The 22,646-nt window shown below is 49.7% G+C and overlaps 1 protein-coding gene across 2 annotated transcripts; it reads right to left on the bottom strand.

The window, feature by feature from the left end:
* Nucleotides 1-2,189: 2,189 nt before the first annotated feature.
* Nucleotides 2,190-21,873, bottom strand: REM1 (RRAD and GEM like GTPase 1). 2 transcript variants are annotated; one of them, XM_082226442.1, is made up of 5 exons: nt 21,759-21,873; nt 14,186-14,528; nt 12,122-12,204; nt 8,187-8,369; nt 2,190-2,867 (listed from the first exon to the last, which is right to left on the bottom strand). In XM_082226442.1, the coding sequence occupies exons 2-5, from the start codon at nt 14,523-14,525 to the stop codon at nt 2,694-2,696; spliced, it is 780 nt and encodes a 259-aa protein (XP_082082568.1). In that variant the 5' UTR covers nt 14,526-14,528; nt 21,759-21,873; the 3' UTR covers nt 2,190-2,693. The 2 variants fall into 2 exon arrangements, with proteins under 2 accessions (XP_082082568.1, XP_082082567.1); XM_082226441.1 differs by having other exon boundaries at nt 2,191-2,867; nt 8,159-8,369; nt 21,759-21,871.
* Between the last annotated feature and the right edge of the window lie 773 nt (nt 21,874-22,646).

Below are 22,646 nucleotides of genomic sequence, written 5' to 3'. Positions count from 1 at the left end.
CGGGCCCCGGTTTTCCGATTCAGCCACCCGTAACCTCTCCTTGCGAAGGCAGCACATATTCCCCGCTTAACCCTCCCAAGGGGGAGAATCTCCACCACTTTTGAGACCTCCAGTTTTGCTTTCTTTTGGAAGAGTAAAACCAGGAGGCTCAGATGTAGTTGCTTTATTTACAAATGTACAAGCAGTGCCTACTGGAAAAAAGCAGACACTTACTAAACCTTTTGGGTTTTTTTTTAAAAAAGGCAGTAGATTCCCAGAAAACCATTTGGACAGTTCTAAATACACACAAACATACCCTCTCCTGGAATTTTGCACCACCAGTTCTGAACACAAGAAGAGACCCTCCAATTGTCCCCACTTTCCAGGAATTTAAAAAAGCCGCCCCGGTTTCGGATTTGATCCCGAAATGTCCTGCTTTTCCTTAGGACGTCCCTGTTTTCAGCAGAGAAACGTTGGAGGGTATGGAGTTGTGCGACCCCCCCCCCCGCCCCCCGCGAGCCAAGGAGATAAGTCATTATACAATATTTTGGAAGGCATCTGAAGTCAGCCCCGTATAGAAGAGGGGTTTTTTATGTTTAATGTTTTATTATGTTTTCATATACAGTGGTGCCCCGCAAGACGAATGCCTCGGAAGACGGAAAACTTGCTAGACGAAAGAGTTTACCGTTTTGGAGGTGCTTCGCAAAACGAATTTCCTATGGGCTTGCTTCGCAAGACGACAATGTCTTGCGAGTTCCTGCTGGTTTTTTTCCCCTTTCCCCCCCTTTTTCTAATCCGCTAAGCCGCTTATCAGCTGATCCGATCAGCAGATAAGCCGCTAATAGCGCTAATCCGCTAATCCGTCAATGGGCTTGCTTCGCAAGACGAAAAAACCGCTAGACGAAGAGAATCACAGAACGGATTCTTTTCGTCTTGCGAGGCACCACTGTATGTTGGAAGCCGCCCAGAGTGGCTGGGGCAACCCTGTCAAATGGGCAGGATATAAATAATAAAATTGTTGTTGTTGTTGTTGTTGTTGTTGTTGTTGTTGTTACAGTCATACCTCGGGTTGAAGTAGCTTCAGGTTAAGCGTTTTCAGGTTGCACTCTGCGTTACTTCCAAGTTTTGCCGCTCGCGCATGCACAGACGCTCTAAATGACGTCACGCACATGTGCAGAAGCGGTGAATCGTGACACGGGTTGTGTTATGCTCTGGATGCGAACGAGTCTCCGGAACAGATCCCTTTCACATCCAGAGGTACCACTGTATTATTATTGAATAGGACCTCCCTGTTTTCATCAGAGAAATGTTGGAGGGTATGCAAGAACCTTGTGGATCAGGCCAGTGCCCATCTACTCCAGCATTCTGTTCTCACAGTGGCCGACCACATGCCCCCAACTGAAGCCTGCAAGCAAGATCAGAGCACAACAGAAGTTGCCTCACCTGTGGTCTCTAGAAATTGGTATACAGAGGCATAGTGGCTCTGACGATGGAAGCAGAGCACAGCCACTGTGGGTAGTAAAAGGAAAGGGAAAGGGACCCCTGACCATTAGGTCCAGTCATGGCCGACTCTGGGGTTGCGGCGCTCATCTCGCTTTATTAGCCAAGGGAGCCGGCGTACAACTTCCGGGTCATGTGGCCAGCATGACTAAGCCGCTTCTGGCGAAGCAGAGCAGCGCATGGAAACGCCATTTACCTTCCCGCCAGAGCCGTACCTATTTATCTACTTGCACTTTGACGTGCTTTCGAACTGCTAGGTGGGCAGGAGCTGGAACCGAGCAACGGGAGCTCACCCTGTCACGGGGATTCGAACCGCTGACCTTCTGATCGGCAAGCCCTAGGCTCTGTGGTTTAACCCACAGCGCCACCCGCGTCCAATCAGATAGATGCTGTCAAAAGAAAGGCATACTCCATGTCTGTACAAGAGGGAACCCCAGCCTGGCACCATTGACCTGTTTCAGAAACAAGGCAGGCGAAAGGATCGAGCAGGATAACGGCCTATTCTGGGATGTTTCCAAAGCAAAACCAAGTGCCAGACGCAGGGGTAGGCAACCTAAGGCCCGGGGGCTGGATCCGGCCCAATCGCCTTCTAAATCCGGCCTGCGCATGGTCCGGGAATCAGTGTGTTTTTACATGAGTAGAATGTGTGCTTTTATTTAAAATGAATCTCTGGGTTATTTGTGGGGCAGAGGAATCTGTTCATTCCCCCCCCCAAAAAAATATAGTTCGTCCCCCGACAAGGTCTGCGGGACGGTGGACCGGCCCCCTGCTGAAAAAGGTTGCTGACCCCTGGGCGAGAGCCTGCCATCTCCCCCAGAATCCGCACTATGGTCCAAGTTCAATGCGCTGCCTTCCGATGCAGTCAGAGGTGCCGCTGCAAGTCCTTCCTCCATCCCCCAAAATGGTTCTGGCAGGACCCCGCATCTCCTTCCAGTTCCTCCACAGTTTTTGGCTTCTCTCTATCAGAAGGCCGTGTCCCAAGAGACTCTAGCAGAAAAGAGTTTGCAAACGCCTACGGACATGTGGGAATGAAGCCCAGGAAAACCCCTGGAAAAACCAGGGGCAAGAGCAGGAGGAGGAAGAGGAGAAGGACAGTGGCGTCTGGTTCACTCAGAGCACGGAGAGGTCATGGCAGGACTTGGAGCGGACTTTCAGTGCCACCTTCTTGTTGTTGCGCGCCACCAGCCGGTCGAGGAAGCGGCGCACCTTCTTGGTTAGGCTCTCCTTGCGCTTGTAGAGAGACATGCGCCTCTCGTTGGCCTCCTTGCTGTCGCGGCGCAGGCGGATCTGCCGCACCACCCCCTCAAAGAGCTCAGACACGTTGTGCTGCAGGGCGGCGGACGTCTCGATGAACTTGCAGTCGAAGACCACGGCGCAGGCGCGGCCCTCTGCCGAGAGAAAAGAAGAAGAAGAGTTTGGATTTGGTATCCCACTTTATCACTACCCGAAGGAGTCTCAAAGCAGCTAACAATCTCCTTTTCCCTTCCTCCCCCACAACAAACACTCTGTGAGGCTGAGAGACTTCAGAGAAGTGTGACTAGCCCAAGGTCACCCAGCAGCTGCATGCGGAGGAACAGGGAATCAAACCTGGTTCACCAGATTACGAGTCTACTGCTCTTAACCACCACACCCCACTGGCAGCCGGTTAGGAGATGCTCCAGGCGAGCGGCAGGGAGAGACCCAGAGAACGTGAGGGCATCAAAAGAGCCTGCCAGATCAGGATCAGGCCCCTTGAGCCCACTGTGGCCAGCCAGATGCCCTGGAAGGAAAGCAGGAAGCAGGATTTGAACACACGAGCCCTCTCCCCTCCAGTGGTATCCAGCAGCTGGTATTCAAAAGCATTGCAGCCGCTAGTAGCTATCGCTAGTCCTCTGCTCCTGCTTAATCCTCTTTCAAAGCCAAGGCTGGTGGCCATCATTCCCTCCTGCAGAAGGGAGTTCCGTAGTTTAACTATGCGCTGCATGCAGAAGGACGTCCTTTTATCTGTCCTGAATCTTTCAACATTTAAGGGTAGGCCTTCCCATCTCCGGACCAAACCCAACACCAGGAAAACCCAGCTACGAAACCTAAAGCGTGGTATCTTCTACCATATGTGGTGCATGCTGTTGTTATCTCCCGCTTGCACAACTGCAATGCGTTCTATGTGGGACTACCTTTGAAGGTGACCCAGAAACTACAACTAATCCAGAATGCGGCAGATAGACTCGTAACTGGGAGTGGCCGCCGAGACCATATAACACACGTCTTGAAAGACCTGCATTGGCTCCCAGTACGTTTCCGAGCACAATTCAAAGTGTTGGTGCTGAGCTTTAAAGCCCTAAATGGCCTCGGCCCAGTATATCTGAAGGAGCGTCTCCACCCCCATCGTTCTGCCCGGACACTGAGGTCCAGCGCCGAGGGCCTTCTGGCGGTTCCCTCCCTGCGAGAAGCCAAGTTACAGGGAACCAGGCAGAGGGCCTTCTCGGTGGTGGCACCCGCCCTGTGGAATGTCCTCCCACCAGATGTCAAAGAGAAAAACAACTACCAGACTTTTAGAAGACACCTGAAGGCAGCCCTGTTTAAGGAAGCTTTTAATGTTTGATGCATTACTGTATTTTAATATTTTTTTGGAAGCCGCCCAGAGTGGCTGGGGAAGCCCAGCCAGATGGGCGGGGTATAAATAAGCAATTATTATTAATATTATTATTATTACTTGCAAAGCTGTAAAGGCTTTCTGGGAAATGATATATAATGAGTTAAAAAAAATGTTTAAAAACACTTTTGTTAAAAAAACCAGAAGCCTTTTCACTGGGTATAGTAGGTAAAGAGGTACCAAGGGAAGATAAAAGACTGTTTATGTATGCAACAACTGTGGCAAGAATTCTTTTAGCCCCAAAATGGAAACCACAAGAAGTACCAATGAAAGAAGAGGGGCAGATGAAGATGATGGAGTTTGCAGAACTGGCGAAGCTGATGGGAAAAATCCAAGACCGGCAAGATCAAGTATTCCAAAAAGACTGGAGTAAATTTAACAACCCTAGTAGGGTTATCTGAAGACTTGTCATGAGAAGTTTCTTACCTTTCTATATTTAAATTGTGAGGTATTTTGTAATGAGTTATATTAGAACTGGAAAATATATAAAATGCTGTGATATCAAGGTTAGTTTTGAAAGCCAAGTGGTGGGAGCGAAGGAAGTTGACAGGCTCTAAAGAGCCAAAGGAGTAAAGTGGATAATAATGGTGTGATTATATATGTTTAAATGGGAAATTAATAAAATTTATTAAAAAAACAAAAACAAAACAAGACCTAAATCAGATCCCTCCACGCATGGGTGTAGCCAGGATTTTTGTTGGGCGGGGCAGGCCTTTGTGGGTGGGGGAGAACCTCAGTTAGCTATGCATTTTTATTGATTTTGTATTGATTGGTGGGGGGTAGCTGCCCCTCCCTGCCCCCTGGCTACACCAATGTCTCCATGCAACCCGTTTATTCAGTGTTATGTACTAAGTTGAATAGGATCCAAAATGCAGCAGTCTGATTGGTCCTAGAACAATAGAATCCAGAATGCAGCAGTCTGATTGGTCCACAGGAGCCACCCAATCCAGCTCCAGGTGGAAGTGAATCCGCAACCTGATTGGCCTACAGGAGAATCCCGGAATTAGCCAATCACGTGGGGCCCATTGTGTAAATAATGTATATAAAGCAGATATTTTGGGGGAACTTTCATTCCTCACTACTATGAGCTGAATAAAGAGCATGAAATCCACTCTCGACTCCGAATATATTTTACCTCCATAAAGGATGGAACAGACTGAAAAGAGGCAAGCCTGCTGCAAGGTATACAACCCAGCTGCAGAGAGAAGAGGAGCTCTGTGAGAGTCTCAGGCTGGCGCTAACTTGCTTTTCTCGGCAGTCTCCCTTTCGAAGCCCCCAGCTGGGCTTCTCTCTCTCTCTGCGGCTGAAGCTGCTGCCCTCAATAGCCACGCAAGATGGGAATCGATCTTACAACAGGCCGAGCGCTGTGACCAGAGGGGAAGAGGCTTGAAGCGGTGCCAACCCCAAAGAAATGGTGTAAATAATGTACAGTGGTGCCTCGCAAGATGAAAATAATCCGTTCTGTAATTCTCTTCGTCTAGCGGTTTTTTCGTCTTGCGAAGCAAGCCCATTGACGGATTAGCAGATTAGCACTATTAGCGGCTTTTAGCGGCTTATCGGCTTATCGGATCAGCTGATAAGCGGCTTAGCGGCTTAGAAAAAGGGGGGGGGAGGAAAAAAAACCCGCAGGAACTCGCAAGACATTTTCGTCTTGCGAAGCAAGCCCATAGGAGATTTGTTTTGCGAAGCACCTCCAAAACGGAAAACTCTTTCGTCTAGCGAGTTTTCCGTCTTGCGAGGCATTCGTCTTGCGGGGCACCACTGTATATAAAGCAGATCTTCTGGGGGAACTTCCATTCCTCCTCGCCACTATGAGCTGAATAAAGAGCATGAAATCCACTCTCGACTCTGAGTATATTTCATTCAGGTTTCATCCGAATCTGCTTGCACAAAGTTTATGAAGGGGTTAGATTATATCCGGTCTTTATAGGGTGGAAACCCTGTGTCCTTCCTAATTCAGTGGTACCTCGGGTTAAGAACTTAATTCGTTGCAGAGGTCCGTACTTAACCTGAAACTGTTCTTAACCTGAGGTACCACTTTAGCTAAAAGGGCCTCCTGCTGCTGCCACGCCGCCGGAGCACAATTTCTGTTCTTATCCTGAAGCAAAGTTCTTAACCTGAAGCACTATTTCTGGGTTAGTGGAGTCTGTAACCTGAAGTGTATGTAACCTGAAGCGTATGTAACCCGAGGTACCACTGTATTGTCGTGGGCTGTTTGCACATCTTCCCGCTAATAATTCATTCACCCCAAACTTCTCCGTGCATCTCACTGTCGCTTTCCAAATGGCAAAGGGCAAAATGGTTTTTTAAAAAAACTGATTTGTTGCACTTTGGCAACTGAAGGCTTTAATCCACTTTAAATATGCAAAGCATTAAGTTCTGGTACATGTGCCTTCCTTCCCACAAAACACTGTCAGTCTGAAGGCACCCTCGGTTATTTCTAGGGATTAAAGAAATCTAAAGTCAATTAATCAAATGTGCTTTTATCAAGTCTGTGTGCAAACATTTGCTTTTGGCCAGGAGAGCAGGCAGGGCTGTGGGGAATCACACTTTCGCTTGTTTCCAGACATTCCAAGACATCTCGGGGGAGGTTGTGCTATCAAGTAGCTTTCATTTATGGATATTTCTTTTAAAATTATGTACCATACTTTTCCGTGTATAAGACACCCCTATGTATAAAATGCCCCTATTTGGGGGGACTCAGATTTAAGATAATGGGGGGACATGGCAGGAAGTTGTGGAGCTTTTTTTGCGGAGGATTGCCCAGAGTTGTTAAGCCTAAAATCGCTTACCCACACGCATCACAAAATCTGCATATGTCTGTCCCCTTCCTGGTAGAAGCCATTTGCCAGCCCAAATGATGCAGCGTTGGACCCTATACATGATCTACCCATGTATAAGACAACCCTCACTTTTTAGCATGCTATTTAAGGAAATAAACCTAGTCTTATACAGTGGATGCTCGGGTTGCGAATGTGATCCGTGCAGGAGGCACGTTCGCAATCCGCAGCATTCTCAACCCATGACCTGAGCATCTGCACATGTGCGGTTCGTGATTTGGCGCTCCTGCGCATGCAAAGCACCAAAACCCAGAAGTAACCTGTTCCGGTACTTTCAGGTTCGGCGCAGTGTGCAACCCAAAATCACACAACCCGAAGCGTCTGTAACCCGAGGGATGACTGTACATGGAAAAGTACGGTACAGTAATACCTTGGGTTACAGATGCTTTAGGTTGTGTTTTATTGGGTTGCGGGCCGCCGAAACCCAGAAGTACCGGAACGGGTGGTTTCCGGGTTTTGGCGGTTGAGCATGCGCAGAAGCGATAAATCATGCTTTGCGCATGCGCAGAAGTGCCAAATCGCAACCCGCACACCCACTGTATGTACTGTATTTTTTGCTCCATAATATGCACTTTTTTCTCCTAAAAAGTAAGGGGAAATGTCTATGCGTCTTATGGAGCGAATGTGTGGTTGATCGCTGACTCCCTTTCCGGACCCACCCCCTTGCCTAGGCCTCCATTGTTGAATGTTCTGCAGACGGAGACTGTTTCCCCAGCAACATGTGACTGGCTGGTTAGATTGTCTGGAAACTGTAGAAATGGCTCCCTTTCCTTTCCTAAAGAAGCTGCAGAACTGTGAGTTGAACCCCATAAAAACAGGATTTTTTCCCTTTGCAAAGTATGCTCAACAACTTTGAGCGGATCCTCAAAAAAGGAGCTTTTCCCCTTTGTAAAAGAAGCTGCACAACTGTGAGCTGATCGCTGCAAAAACGGGACTTTCCCCCCTTTCCTCCTCTAAAAACTAGGTGTGTCTTATGGTCAAGTGCATTTTACGGAGTGAAAAACATGGTATTCCACAATTTGAAAACCACCTTTCAGGGCACATTGCCATCACAAGGCAGCGTAGGATAAATTGAGAAACAAAACAGCATACCGCCAAATTGCCTTTCTCCCTGCTTTTCTCCTTCTCCCTCCCGCCGCCCCCCAAAATAAAGCAGGATTCCTCCTGGGGCCCCACGAGGGTCCAGCCCAAGCCCTTTTCCACCCACCTTCCACAGACACCTCTCGGGAGCGCACCAGGTCTGTCTTGTTCCCCACCAGGATGATGGGGATGTTCTCTGCCTGACGGGTCCTGCGCAACTGGATCCGGAGCTCGGAGGCGCTTTCGAAGCTCCCCCGGTCGGTGATGGAATAGACAATGACGTAGGCGTTGCCCACCTGCATGCAGTAGTTGTGGAACCAGTTGTCTTCTTCCGGGGCCTGTGGGAAAGGCAAAAGGGCAACTTACCACGGCTCCCCAGGGCAGCAGCGGTGGCTCTGGGAAGCGACAAAGGGAGGTTTCAATCTGGCATGGTCCCACAGCCTACAGAGATGAGCACCCCACATTTATTAGTGCATCGAGAGCCAGTGTGGTGTAGTGGTTAAGAGCGGTAATCACGTAATCTGGGAAACCGGGTTCGCGTCTCTGCTCCTGCATATGCAGCTGCTAGGTGACCTTGGGCCAGTCACACTTCTGTGAAGTCTCTCAGCCCCACTCACCTCACAGAGTGTTTGTTGTGGGGGAGGAAGGGAAAGGAGATTGTTAGCCGCTTTGAGACTCCTGAAGGGGAGTGAAAGGCGGGATATCAAATCCAAACTCTTCTTCTTCATCATCATCTGTAGTACAAATCTAGTACAAAGACACAGGTGGCACTGTGGATTCAACCACAGAGCCTAGGGCTTGCCGATCAGAAGGTTGGCGGTTCGAATCCCCGTGATGGGGTGAGCTCCCGTTCCTCGGTTCCTGCTCCTGCCAACCTAGCAGTTTGAAAGCACATCAAAGTGTAAGTAGATAAATAGGTACCACTCCGGCGGGAAGGTCAACGGCGTTTCCGTGCGCTGCTCTGATTCGCCAGAAGCGGCTAAGTCCTGCTGGCTGCATGACCCGGAAGCTGTACGCCGGCTCCCTCGGCCAGTAAAGCAATATGAGTGCCGCAACCCCAGAGTTGGCCATGACTGGACCTAATTCACTGGACCTTCCTCCACTGAAAGGATTAAGTAGTGGCCCCCCAAAATTTGGGAACCAAATTTTCCTGAGTGATTTGTGGGGCATAGGAATTTGTTCATTTTTTCCCCCTTCAAAATATAGTCTGGCCTCCCACAAGGTCTGAGGGACAGTGGACCGGCCCCCTGCTGAAAAACTTTGCTGACCCTTGGTTTAGACCACAGGACCAGGCTAGGATCATGGTGGTCCGAGGTGGTCTCTGGCTTCTGGGTGACTGAACTGTCTGCTCTGCTTCATCCAACCCGCCTCCTGTTGGAAGTGCCATTGTCCTATTAAACACACACACACAGACGCCCTGTCTGTCTGCAGATTAAAACCTTCTGCCTCTGGGCCCTGTTTGACACAGCCTCCTTTTTGATCTGTCAGTGGCCTCTTCCTGCCCGGGGAGCTTCCCTTCCAAACCATCCCGGGCTGCCTGCTCAGCGCAGCAGAAGCAACACAGAACCGACCCAAAAAGATGCCGCCTCGCAGGAACAGGAGATGCAACGGCAAGGTACCGGTCCGATCCTGCAGATGTGCAGCATCTGGACGGGAAATGGAAGCAGCCTGGCTTTGTCCCTGCAACTGGGTGCAGGGATAGCAAAAACACTTTTCTGTTTGGAAATGGTTAGGCGGCCCTGCAAAGCTGCAAGATGGAACTAGCTTGGGGATATAGGGAAGGAAGGAACTTGCAGCTCATTTATGCTGGCTAAGATAATAATAATAATAATAATAATAATAATAATAATAATTTATTATTTGTACTCCGTCCATCTGGCTGGGTTTCCCCAGCCACTCTGGGCGGCTTCCAACAAAGATTAAAAATACATCAAAATGTCACACATTAAAAACTTCCCTGAACAGGGCTGCCTTCAGATGTCTTCTAAATGCCAGGGAGTTATTTTTCTCTTTGACATCCAGTGGGAGGGCGTTCCACAGGGCGGGCGCCACCACCGAGAAGGCCCTCTGCCTGGTTTCCTGTAACTTGGCTTCTTGCAGTGAGGGAACCGCCAGAAGGCCCTCGGCGCTGGACCTCAGTGTCCGGATAGAATGATGGGGGTGGAGACGCTCTTTCAGATATACTGGGCCAAGGCCGTTTAGGGCTTTCAAGGTCAGCACCAACACTTTGAATTGTGTTCAGAAACGTACTGGGAGCCAATGTAGGTCTTTCAAGCCCGGTGTTATGTGGTCTCGGCGGCCACTCCCAGTCACCAGTCTAGCTGCCACATTCTGGATTAATTGCAGTTTCCGGGTCACCTTCAAAGGTAGCCCCACAAAGAGCGCATTGCAGTAGTCTAGGCGAGAGATAACTGGAGCATGCACCACTCTGGCCAGACAGTCCGCGGGCAGGTAAGGTCTCAGCCTGCATACCAGATGGAGCTGGTAAACAGCTGCCCTGGACACAGAACTGACTTGTGCCTCCATGGACCGAGACCGGTGTTATGTGGTCTCGGCAGTCACTCCCAGTCACCAGCCTAGCTGCCGCATTCTGGATTAGTTGCAGTTTCTGGGACACTAGACCTGTCTCTCTGGCCCTGGAGACGCTGCCAGCCACTTCCACTCTCCCAGCCTTACAACAGCCCTGTAGGAAAGGCCACTCTTATCTCCATGCAACAGAAGCCTGACTAAGGCAACCTCATGATTCGAGGGAACTGAATCGGGAACACTGTAGTTTCCCCCCCAGCTGTGTGCCTCTCCGCCCGGCCGGCTCTCAATCTAATGGAATGTTTTGCACTTGTTTTTAATTGATTGCTCCCCAACCAAGGCTTTTGGAGATGAAGCAGGCGTGACAAATGTAAAGCGATCAATGGATGCTCCCACATGCAGCGCGGGCAGAAACTCACAGCCGGCACTCCAGCCTGGGAAAAAAACCACAGACAACGCGCCCCACGCTGGATTATCTGGCCCAGATTTCACCAGTCTGGTATCCTTCCAGATGTTTTGGACTGGAGATGATGGGAATGGTAGTCCAAAAAGTTCTGGAGGGCATCAGGTTGGAGAAGACTGAGCTAGTTCTAAGCAGAGCGGAACAGGGCCATTCGTTCTGTTACTAAAACCCCAGTGCCTGCTAGTCAGATCTGGGCCTTTTCTGGAAATGGGTGAGACCCTCTGTTAAAAGCAGGATTCCCCTAGCCCAGGGTTCAGCAGACATTTTCAGCAGGGGGCCGGTCCACTGTCCCTCAGACCTTGTGGGGGGCCGGACTATATTTTGAAAAATAATAATGAACTAATTCCTATGCCCCACAAATTTATTTTTTTAAAAGGACACATTCTACTCATGTAAAAACACACAGATTCCCAGACCGTCCGCGTGCCGGATTGAGAAGGCGATTGGGCCAGATCCAGCCCCCAGGCCTAGGTTTGCCTACCCATGTCCTAGCAGATCTCTCCTCAATTTAGATCATTTGTCCAGCACTTTTAGTAAGCTTCCCATGTAAAATAATTACTTTGTGTTGCACCTTCTGAGTGTGCATCAAACAGCCTGAGAATAATAATAATAATAATAATAATAATAATAATAATAATAATTTATTATTTATACTCCGCCCATCTGGCTGGGTTTCCCCAGCCACTCTTGGCGGCTTCCAAAAGAACACTAAAATACAATAACCTATTAAACATTAAAAGTTTCCCTGAACAGGACTGCCTTCAGATGTCTTCTAAAAGTCTGGTAGTTGTTTTTCTCTTTGACATCTGCCGGGAGGGCGTTCCACAGGGCGGGTGCCACCACCGAGAAGACCCTCTGCCTGGTTCCCTGGATCATACTTCCATCAGGCTCCTCCCTGCAATGTCACCTGGTATCAGCTATTCCATCAGGCTGCAGCAGAGGAAGGAAAGGGAAGCACTTTTCTCTATCAGCTTAGTTTAAGAGAGCAGCAACTTTTAGCTCCTCCTCTCCCTGAAGCTCTCCCCTTCTGTTTCCCCATTCTATGAATCCTCCTTGCTAGTTGTGCAATCTAGTCGTGATCTATCAAGACCATTGGCCTACCCGCTTCTCAGCTTCCCAGGTGTCAATCACCATCAACGTTGTCTCCTCGCCGTCCACCGATAAGGTGCGCTCGTAGGTATCCTCTGAAAAGAGCAGACAGGGTCAGGATCAGCCGGGAATGGTCACCCTGAAGAACAGAAGCTGCACCTACCCCAGAAAACTTCATCGGGCCCAGCGCATGACACCTTATTCATGCAGCGCGTTGTTAGACTGTGGAACTCCCTCCCACAGGAGACCGTGACGGCCAAATTCAGGGATGAGAGAGGGCTATTGAAGACTTCTAGCCAGGAGGTCTATGCTTTGCCCTCCACAATTGGAGGCAGCAGTTGGAGGCATCAAAGACCACCTGCTGGAAACTACAGGAGGGGAGAGGCCTGCTCTTCTGCCTGAATCCTGCTTGTGAGTTTCCCATAATGGGTATTTGGTTGGCCATTGTGAGAACATGATGCTGGACTGCATGGCCGTGGACCTGATCCAGCACGCTCTCCTTAAGGGCAAGAGGTGTAAATGTGTTCAGTTTCTGTTAATTGATTCTCATGGGAACTTACAGATTCTGGCTTCACACAATTAACTCAAGGCAGTGTCAATTTACTCTTGGCAGAAAGCCAAGGTCTGCTTGACCTAGAAACTACTTACTTTGATTGGTTAATGACCAGCACTCAAGTCTGTTATCTAGAAATGCTAGCACAGTTTGGTGTTAGGTGTGTTGAAGGAGTAGAAGTGCTGTGTATGGTTAAGAGAGAGAGAGAGAAAGAAAGGATTTATTTTGCTTTGTTTTGTATGCAGAAACTCTGCTGGTTTTATTTTTCCTTTTAATAAATCCTGTAAATAGTTATTCTGAGTCTAGCTGACTAGTCATTTCCACCTCGACTAGCTTCTTCGCTGTGCAGGAAAACTCTGCTACGTTTGGGCTAAAGCCATTAGAGCTATGCCTGACACTTCAAAGTTCCATGAAAATGATCCTTGTCAAGAGAAGCAGAGGTGACCTGAGTGGCCAGGAGCGTCTATCACAGGGGGCAGCAAGGTTTGCTGGCCAGGGGCCGGATCACGCCCACAGAGATTGTCCGTGAGCTGGACTGGCACAGCTTTGTTAGAAGCCACCCAGAGTGGCTGCAGAAACCCAGCTAGATGGGCGGGGTATAAATTATTATTATTATTATTATTTTTATTAAACAAGGAAATAAACTGAGTGATGCTAGTTCACACCACTGATGCTCCATAAGGGCTTTTTCTAGGCAGCCCCCCAGCCCCCTCTCATTCCTCCCCAGCCCCCCACAAATTGGTGTAAGGGACATTTGGTCCCTTACCTTTCCCGCCCTGACCTGGCCACAGTGATCCATGCGATGGTCATCTCCAGGCTTGACTACTGTAATTGTCTCTACGCGGGGCTGCCCTTGAAGCTGTCCCAGAAACTCCAACGGGTACAGAATGCTGCAGCGAGGCTCCTCACGGGGTCTCTGCCATGGGAGCATATTCACCCAGTGCTTTTCAAGCTGCACTGGCTCCCGGTGGAGTACAGGGTCAGATTTAAGGTGCTGCTTTCGACCTTTAAAGCCCTTCATGGCCTAGGACCCTCGTACCTACGGGACCGCCTCTCCTGGTATGCCCCGCGGAGAGCCTCAAGGTCCATAAATAACAACACCCTAGTGGTCCTGGACCCTAAGGAAGTTAGACTGGCTTCAACCAGAGCCTTTTCAGTGATGGCTCCGGCCTGGTGGAACGCTCTGCCTCATGAGACCAGGGCCCTGCAGGATCTGATTTCTTTCCGCAGGGCCTGTAAGACAGAGTTGTTCCGCCTGGCCTTTGGCTTGGAGCCAATTTGATTCCCTCCCTCCCTCTCTTTTTTCTTTTCCTTCTCCTCCTGCGATGAGGCTACATTTTAATATTTTAATGTTCCATTATTTTAATGTTGTATTTTATTTTTGCTTTTAAGTTGTAATCATTCATCTTGCTTTTATTATTGCTTGTAAGCCGCTCTGAGCCCGGCCTTGGCTGGGGAGGGCGGGGTATAAATAAAAATTATTATTATTATTATTATTATTATTAATCACACGACAGCCCTACCTCTCTGCTGCTCAGGCAGATCCTTGTCTTGAACCCCAGCAAAGAGGTACATCAGGCTGGTCTTGCCCACGCCAGGGTCGCCCAACAGCACCACGCGGTACAAGGATTCCCAGGACTCCTCCGAGTCGGAGGACTCGGACGACCAGCTGCCACGGGGCTCAGGCAAGTGGACTTTGGGGTCACAGGAGGATGACTGCCCCAGCTGCGGGTGGCCCGGTTCAGCCTGGCTGGGACGGACGCTCAGCATCCCTGGGCGAGACCCATAGGGCATGGGCAGCGGGGTGCTGGCACGCCTCCTGGCAGGGCTGGCGCTGCCTCCTCGCTGGGTGTTCAGAGTCATCTTCTGCAACAGCAGGGAGAGAAAGAGAGAGGGAATCGATCTGAGATCAGCTCTTCTTTTTTTTGCCAATGGCTGCTTCCTCCCAAAGCGAGTGGTCCACAAAGTTCCCGGTCCACTGAGAAGTAACCGTTCTCAGAAGCCCTGCTTCTGTTTATCTGCCTTGGACACCAGCCCAAGGCAAACAGGCATAAATCATTCCCATCCGGGGGGGGGGGGAACCGTCCCGGAAGACGTTGCGTTACATCCAAACAACTTTCGAACTGCGGGGAGCAGTGGCGTAGCGTGGGGGGTGCAGGGGGGGCCGGGCGCGCCGGGCGCAACATCTGGGGGTTAGGGGGCGCAAATTACTTGCCTTGCCCCGGGTGCTGACAACCCACGCTATGCCACTGGCGGGGAGCAGGAGATTTCGCCGCCAGCCGGACAGGCAGGCTGCTTGCAGAACTTCAAGGTAGGACCAGGATTGGGAAGGAGGGAGTCTCTCTCGGGCAGCCTCCCAAGCAGCAACTCGTGGTCCATCTGGGATGCAGAGGCAGCACCCAAAAACGGCCTTGAGAACGACTGACCGTGTATATATGTATGTGTGGGTATAAATATATATCTTATATATAAACATGAGTCAGCAGGAGGGAGGCTCCAATTAGAAGCAGCTAGCCAAAGATGAACTTCAGCAGTTCCCAAACTTTTGGAGGGGGGGCACCACCCCCTTAGTTCCATAAACAGACCCCACCCTACCCTATAAAATGCATTTCTCAGAACAGCAGTTTGCACAACCCACTAAGGAAGAGAAAAGCACAGTGGGATTCAAAACAGCAGCAATTAATTGCATTCAAAATCTAGGTCCAACTCTTTGGTTGAATTAATCCAACCAAACTGATGAACATGTTCCCGCAACGCCAGCCTTGCAAAGCCTGAGGGTCACCTCCAGAGCCCCCACCCCAGCCTCTTAGTGCCCCCACCAGGTAATCCCACCACTGATGAAGCCCAACAACATCTGGAGGGCACAGGTTGGCAAAGGCTGCTCCTGGTCAGCCAGTCAGTTTTATCGCACATAGCCAAAGGCTGCCACAATGCACACAGAATCATTCAACAATTAAAAGAAAATACGCTGGATTAATACAAAAAAACATTTATATTCTCAAGACATTACCTACTCTCAACAGAGCTATAAAAGTACCTTAATATACAGGTTAAGACATTAAACAATAAAATTTATAGGCTAAAATCGTCACATGGCCACTAATATATTAAAAAATAATGTTAATTAATACAATGTGCAATTATATTTGGAGTTTGGTGATAAAGATAGAATATAGCTTGATGTAAGGGAAAGGGTAAAGGGACCCCTGACCATTAGGTCCAGTCGTGGCCGACTCTGGGGTTGCGGCGCTCATCTTGCTTTATTGGCCGAGGGAGCCGGCGTACAGCTTCCGGGTCATGTGGCCAGCAGGACTAAGCCGCTTCTGGTGAACCAGAGCAGCGCACAGAAACACAATTTACCTTCCTGCTGGAGCGGTACCTATTTATCTACTTGCACTTTTGACGTGCTTTCGAACTACTAGGTTGGAAGGAGCAGGGACCGAGCAACGGGAGCTCACCCCGTAGCGGGGATTCAAACCGCCGACCTTCTGATCGGCAAGCCCTAGGCTCTGTGGTTTAACCCACAGCGCCACCCGCGTCTCTTTTAGCTTGATGTAGATAGGGTCAAATAAATCCATCTCCTTTACAGTTGGTGGCTATCTTGGCTATATAATTTGCTCTAATTGTCCTAGCGGCAGTTGCAAAGAGTGATACATGCCAGGGGCTGCTCCTGGTGCCCCAATGAAAAAGAGGGCAAGGCTCCTGCCCGTTTAACAGGTGAGCTGAAGATGGCATTTCAGCTGGCAAAAAGGTGCAAGAGGCAGCCCTGTCCTCACCTGCCTCTTGCCACCCTCCACCTCTCCAGTTTCATGCCTCAACAGATGCCCCACCTGTGCCCTTCCTTCCTGTAGCTCCACCTCCCTCCATTGCCCAAAGATCTCCTGAACCTACAAGCCTTTCTCCCATGCTGCCCACCTTACGCTAAGTGCCACTTATGCCCTTCTCAGGCCCCTCACCCACATCTCCCCAGATACCTCCTCATATGCCACCCAATTTGGCACAACCCCTCGCAATCACTCCTGACTTACCCAGCTGAAGAACATGGGGTTTAATGTCCCGTTCCAGTTCCAGACTCATTTCGGGACCTGTGTTTCTGTTTCAAGCTTGCATAAGGAATGTTTCGCGGTTCCAATGGCAAAATGCACACAGGCCCAGTGCCACTAGCTCTGAATTTTCATTTATTATTATGGCACATGCCATTTTTCAATCACTGGGCTACCCTGCAATCTAGACCAAGATGTCCACTCTGCCTGGGTGCCCCTTATGCCAGCTATGAACATCCTAACCAGCTTTTGCAGACTTCAGGAAGATGCAGCTGTCCCATACGGGAATCGAACTTGCAACCTTGACATTACAGTATCAGCATCATATTCATCCAGTGCTTTACCAACTGCACTGGCTCCTGGTGGAGTACAGGGTCAGGTTTAAGGTGCTGGTTTTGACCTTTAAAGCCCTATACGGCCTAGGACCCACGTATCTACGGGACCGCCTCTCCTGGTATGCCCCGTGGAGGACCTTAAGGTCCACAAATGACATTTGGGAGGTCCCAGGTCGCAAGGTGGTTAGATTGGTCTCAACTAGGGCCAGGGCCTTTTCAGTACTGGCCCCAACTTGGTGGAACGCTCTGTCACAAGAGAATAAGGCACTGCGGGACGTGACATTTTTCTGCAGGGCCTGCAAGACAGAACTGTTCTGCCTGGCCTTTGGTTCAGACTCAGTCTGACCCTTATGTTTCCCTCCCCTTATGGTCTTGATCTATGGGCTACTTTTAAAATGAGGCTGCAATTTAAATTGCATTTTAACCTGTATTTAAAATGGTTTCTTCTTCTTCTTCTTCTTTTTCCCTTATTATGTTTTTACTGTGATTTTATTGGTGTTAGCCACCCTGAGCCTAGCTCTGGCCGGGGAGGGCGGGGTATAAATAATAATAATAATAATAATAATAATAATAATAATAATAATTATTATTATTATTATTATTATTATTATTATTATTATTATTATCATCATCATGCTCTAACCAACTGAGCTGCAAGTCCCATACGATGCTGACGCTTCTGGGAGCATGATTAACAGTCAGGCATGTGCATGGTCACAGAAGCTCACTGTATGACAAAAAATATGTTATTGTGATGATGATGATCCTCATCACCACCATTTTTATTGCATTTATAGCTCCCATTTTTCGCCAAGGAACTCAAGCTGGTGTACCTCGTTCTCCACTCCTTGGTTAACCCCCCACAACAGCCCTGTGGGGTAGATTAGGCTGAGGGACAGTGACCGGCCCAAGGTCACCCAGTGAGTTTCATGGCCAAGTGTGGATTGGAGTCCTGCCCTCCCAGGTCCTAGTCTGACACTCTAACCCAGGCATAGGCAAACTCGGCCCTCCAGATGTTTTGGGACTACAACTCCCATCATCCCTAGCTAACAGGACCGGTGGTCAGGGATGATGGGAATTGTAGTCTCAAAACATCCGGAGGGCCGAGTTTGGATGTCACATAGAGGAGGGAGAAAGGTTGTTTTCTGCTGCTCCAGAGAAGCCGACACGGAGCAATGGATCCAAACTACAAGAAAGAAAATTCCGCCTAAAACATTAGGAAGAACTTCCTGACAGCAAGAGCTGTTCGACAGTGGAATTTGCTGCCAAGGAGTGTGGTGGAGTCTCCTTCGTTGGAGGTCTTTAAGCAGAGGCTTGACAAGCATATGTCAGGAGTGCTCTGATGGTTTTTCCTGCTTGGCAGGGGGTTGGACTCGATGGCCCTTGTGGTCTCTTCCAACTCTAGGATTCTATGCTCTAACCACTACACCACACTATTATCCATTTCTACAACGAAACAGTGCTTATTCCTAAGTAGGTGTGTTTCACATCAGGGCAGCAGAAGCAAACTCCATTTTCCTCATTGTAACCGTAAGGATGCTTTGCTTCAAGCATTCTCAAAAGCACAAAAATTCCAAATTTGTTTTACAATGAAGACTAGCAAACTGTTTCTTGTTTGTTTCTGTTTTATTTTGGGGTTTGTTTGTTTTTGCGCTAACGTGTCAGGAATGAAGCAGCAGTTGTCAAGTGTGGAATGGCAAGCATTTCACCCCAAGAAGAAAGAAAAATAAAGTCAAGTGTGCCTGGTCTCTCAGCTTCAGCCCTTTGGGTGTAAAACTACAAGATGTCAGAGATCTGCCCAGCAAGGTTGCTGCGGCACCTTTGAAGACTGTCACAAAGCACTGACTACCATAAATTATAGTTGGCAGAATGCATCTCCCTTTCCAAAATACAGTGGCTCGACTGGTTCATTCTGCACATCTGGGATCAAGGTCCTGCAAGGAGTTTTGCTGCCTGGCACAAAGTGAAGCACCCCAATTGTCGCAAGACTCCTTTTCTCTAAGTCAAGTTCCTAGCCCTCGTGGACGCAAGGAAACTTGAAACCATGCAATTGGGTGGAATATCAGAAAATCAAAGGGGAGCCTTGTTCTGCTCAGAAGGTTAGGAAAATCGAAAGTGGGTGACTTGTTAGGGCACAGCTCTTGCTGCCAGGTCATAGTGTAGCAAAACAAGGAACATACTGTATATTATTATTATTATTATTATTATTATTATTATTATTATTATTATTATTGGCACAATAAAATCACCATGGTCAGGGTTTGCAGGGAGAATTCCATGTTCTGCAAAGCAATTTCCCAAGGCTCGCAGAAGAGCAAACTAACCAAAAGTCACTACGCACACAGTTTTCCTGGGTGCAGAATTAAAGATCACTGAGACAGAATTAAAGAACACTGAGCCCAGGAATTTGCTGTTGAGTATCCGAAGTGAGCAGCGATCACACACAAAATCCAAGCCTGGTCACTGTTCAGTATAATTTAGGAATGTGAGAGTTGCCATCGTTTTGTTGCTGGTATTGTTAAAACAACAGGGGATCAGAAACCGTCCCCGACCTACTGCAAATCACGCAGAGATCTGCCAGTAGATCCTGATTTCACCCTACACCCTGGCCTTCAGGGACAGCAGACCAGAGAGGAAAAGTTATCTCGACACACTTCATAAATGGGTGCCAGAAATGGCAGGGTTGGAGAGAAATGTCCAAATTTCCCCAAATTTCAGTGTCAGCTCTTCAATCTCATCAGACTTGATTCCCCCCCCCCACACACACACACACACACCGCACAAAGGCTGGAGACGAGATGGAGTGTTAGAGTAGCTCCATTTCTATCCAAATGTGATTTTGGTTTTAAATGCAGTGTAAGGTAGTCTCTATGGGAGTCTATTGTATTTAGTTATGGGGTATCAGAGTTTTTAGGGGGCTAACCAGGCCGGGATAGCTGGGACAACAGGCTTGTTGGTTTCTGAATGTCTGATGTAGATTTTACAATTTTGTTGTTCTGTACGGGACAATGACAATAAAGATTATCGTATCGTATTGTAAAGGATGGGGAGGAACTGTACTATTTTTCTAGAAAAAGAGGTGCCAGATGTTCATCACGAAACCTCCCTTGTTCTCTTATAACAGCAACGGCACTCACCTGAGAGCGGGCCTGAACTGAGTTCTGGTGAGTTCTGCCTGAAAAAAGCCCTGGGGAGGAATATGGCTTTGCTTACTTCCCAGTTAGCAGGAGATGAGCCCCCTCTCCCCCAGTTCCTGTGTCTTACGGAGGGGGGGCTGGACTTTATTTATAAGTTGGAAAGGAAGCAAAGGGCAAAGGATGTGAAAGTTAGCCGTTGGAAACAGATGGAAAACATCTCTGAATTGCTGGGAAGAGCCAGTCTGGATGGGGGGGGGGCTCCAGGGTCCTGGGGGAGAACCAGCAACCCCCATGATAACCCACCCCCACTTTGAACATTGAGGAGGCAAGTTCAAACAGTCTCGTTTAGGGCGGCTTTCAAGAATTACTCCTGCCTCTTAGTTTTGCTTTCTTCCTGATGGCCTGGCTGTTTTCAGATTTTTGCCTGCTGCTGAATCAGGTTTATCCATATTAACTACCTTCCTTTTTTCCTCATTATAACCATTATCTCTGTCCTGACTTTGAGGATATAAATCCCACCAATGGGGCTATGTATTCTATTTTGCTGGGGACCCTTTTTTAACAGCTGAAGTTGTGGATTTTTAGCAGCTGACAAACAAAATAGCTGGAGCCCTTCTCACTCCAAAAATAGTGTGTGTGTGTGTGTGTGTGTGTGTGTGTAACACAAGCAACAACATATCCTGTGGGGTTGTTTTCTTTTTTTTCCAACCCAGGGTCTGGTTTCATGGCAGTACCAGTAACCCAATGCCATGGCATGGTTTTGCCAGATTCCAAAACATGGTTAAAAATTCAGAAGGAAAGTTGTTTGCAACGAAGGACGCCATTGTCGTCGCTGGGGTGGCATCGAATTACACACATACACACACTACACAGACCCTATGAACTGGCAACCAGTTTTCACTTCTGGGGTCCGGACCCTGGCATAAGAAGAATAAAGGCAAGAGTGCTCCAGGGCATGTGCAGAGAACATTTCCCTTTCGCTGATCTGAGCCCCACCACCACCAGGCTAGGGCAAGCGGACTGAAGAGGCAGCACCCGGCCTTGGCACGTCTCAGAGCATTAGGGCTGGGGAGGGGGATATTCGGAAACTCTCTCTGAGGGGCCACGGCTGCGTCTGCGGTAGCCCCCCCCCCCAGCCCCGAGGGAGGGATCCAACTTCTCCAGCGGACCCGGTTGCTCTGGACGAATACAGTCCTATCTGCAGCAAGAAGAGGGGCGCAGGCAAAGAGGTTGTCCAGAAGTCATCAGCCCCCTTGAGCGCACTCTGCGCGCGCTCAGGGGCCCTCTCGCCCGCATTCTTATCCCCCAAAGTTCGGAGCGGCGCCCTCCGCAAGTTTCCAAGGGAGAGCCGCGCTTTCCAGAGCCGGCGCTGCGAAGAGAGACTCCGGGATGGCGAAGGGTGCCGCGCCCGGATTTGGAGAGAGGACGGAGATGGCGGAGAGCGCGGACGGTCCTCGGTCCTCCTCGCCGGGGAAAGGCGACTCGCTGTCCGCCCCGTCTCCCGTGATAGCCCCCAGCCAGCCCTCTTCTGCGGACGCGTGGAAAGTCTCTCCCCCCCCCCCGCCGCCCTGATCTCCTTACCTCCGCCTGTTGCTGGCGGCTCCGTCGGCCGGGGGTTCTCAAGGGGTCCCCGCGCGCGTAAAAGCGCACCGCCCGTGCGCCCCGTCCATCGCGTCCAGCTCCATTGCGCAGCGCCGCGGCGCGCCGAGGGAGGGACTTTTAAGCCCGGGGAGGTCCCTGCGCGCCGCTCCTGGTGGGACACACCCCCTGCCAAACCCCAGCCAGCCGCCCTCCCGGCCTCGGCCGGCGAGAGCGCCTCTGAGCGCGTGCAGACGGCTCCGCGTCTCTCCAAGCGCGTGACTGCCGGTGGCCTCGACGAGCGCCTCGGCTGGAGAAGCTAAAAGGATCCCCGCCCGCTGGATCAGGCCGAAGGTCCTTGAAAACGCGGGCGGGAGGCAGGCAACGCGGGCGCGCGGTGTTTATTCCCTTTTTATCAGATTAGAAAACTCCTCGCTTCTCGGGCACACGGCTCGGTGATCTCCGCTGCAGAGCAAGCAAGCGAGGAATAAGCAGTAAATAAACGTTGCCAGGACCCGTCGGACAAAGTCGATGTTGGGGGCATCCGAAGTTGTTGAGCATCTTTAGCGGATTCGCCAAAGTTGTTGAGGGTTTTTAAGGATATCGCCCCCTAGTGAGCTTTTTGGGGGAAAACCACAGGTAGAAATAACCCTCCAAAAGAGGACCAGATGCCTGCGGGAAAGCAGCAAGCAGGATTCGAACACAGGACCCCGGCCCCTTCCTGGGGTTCCCAGCAAGTGGGATTCAGACGCATGGCTGCCTCGAGCGGTGGAGGCAGGAATTACTGAAGTTGTCCCGGTTTCTGATTGGATCCTGCACTGTCCTGCCTGTTCTTATAGAACGACCCTATTTTTCATCGGGGGAAATGTTGGAGGGTACCGAGGTGCCCGT

This window comes from Podarcis vaucheri (assembly GCF_965113315.1).
Source record: "Podarcis vaucheri genome assembly, chromosome: 6".
Taxonomy (NCBI): Eukaryota; Metazoa; Chordata; class Lepidosauria; order Squamata; family Lacertidae; genus Podarcis; species Podarcis vaucheri.
The sequence above is the reverse complement of the archived record's forward strand: the minus strand, read 5'-3'. Positions and strand labels throughout refer to the sequence as shown.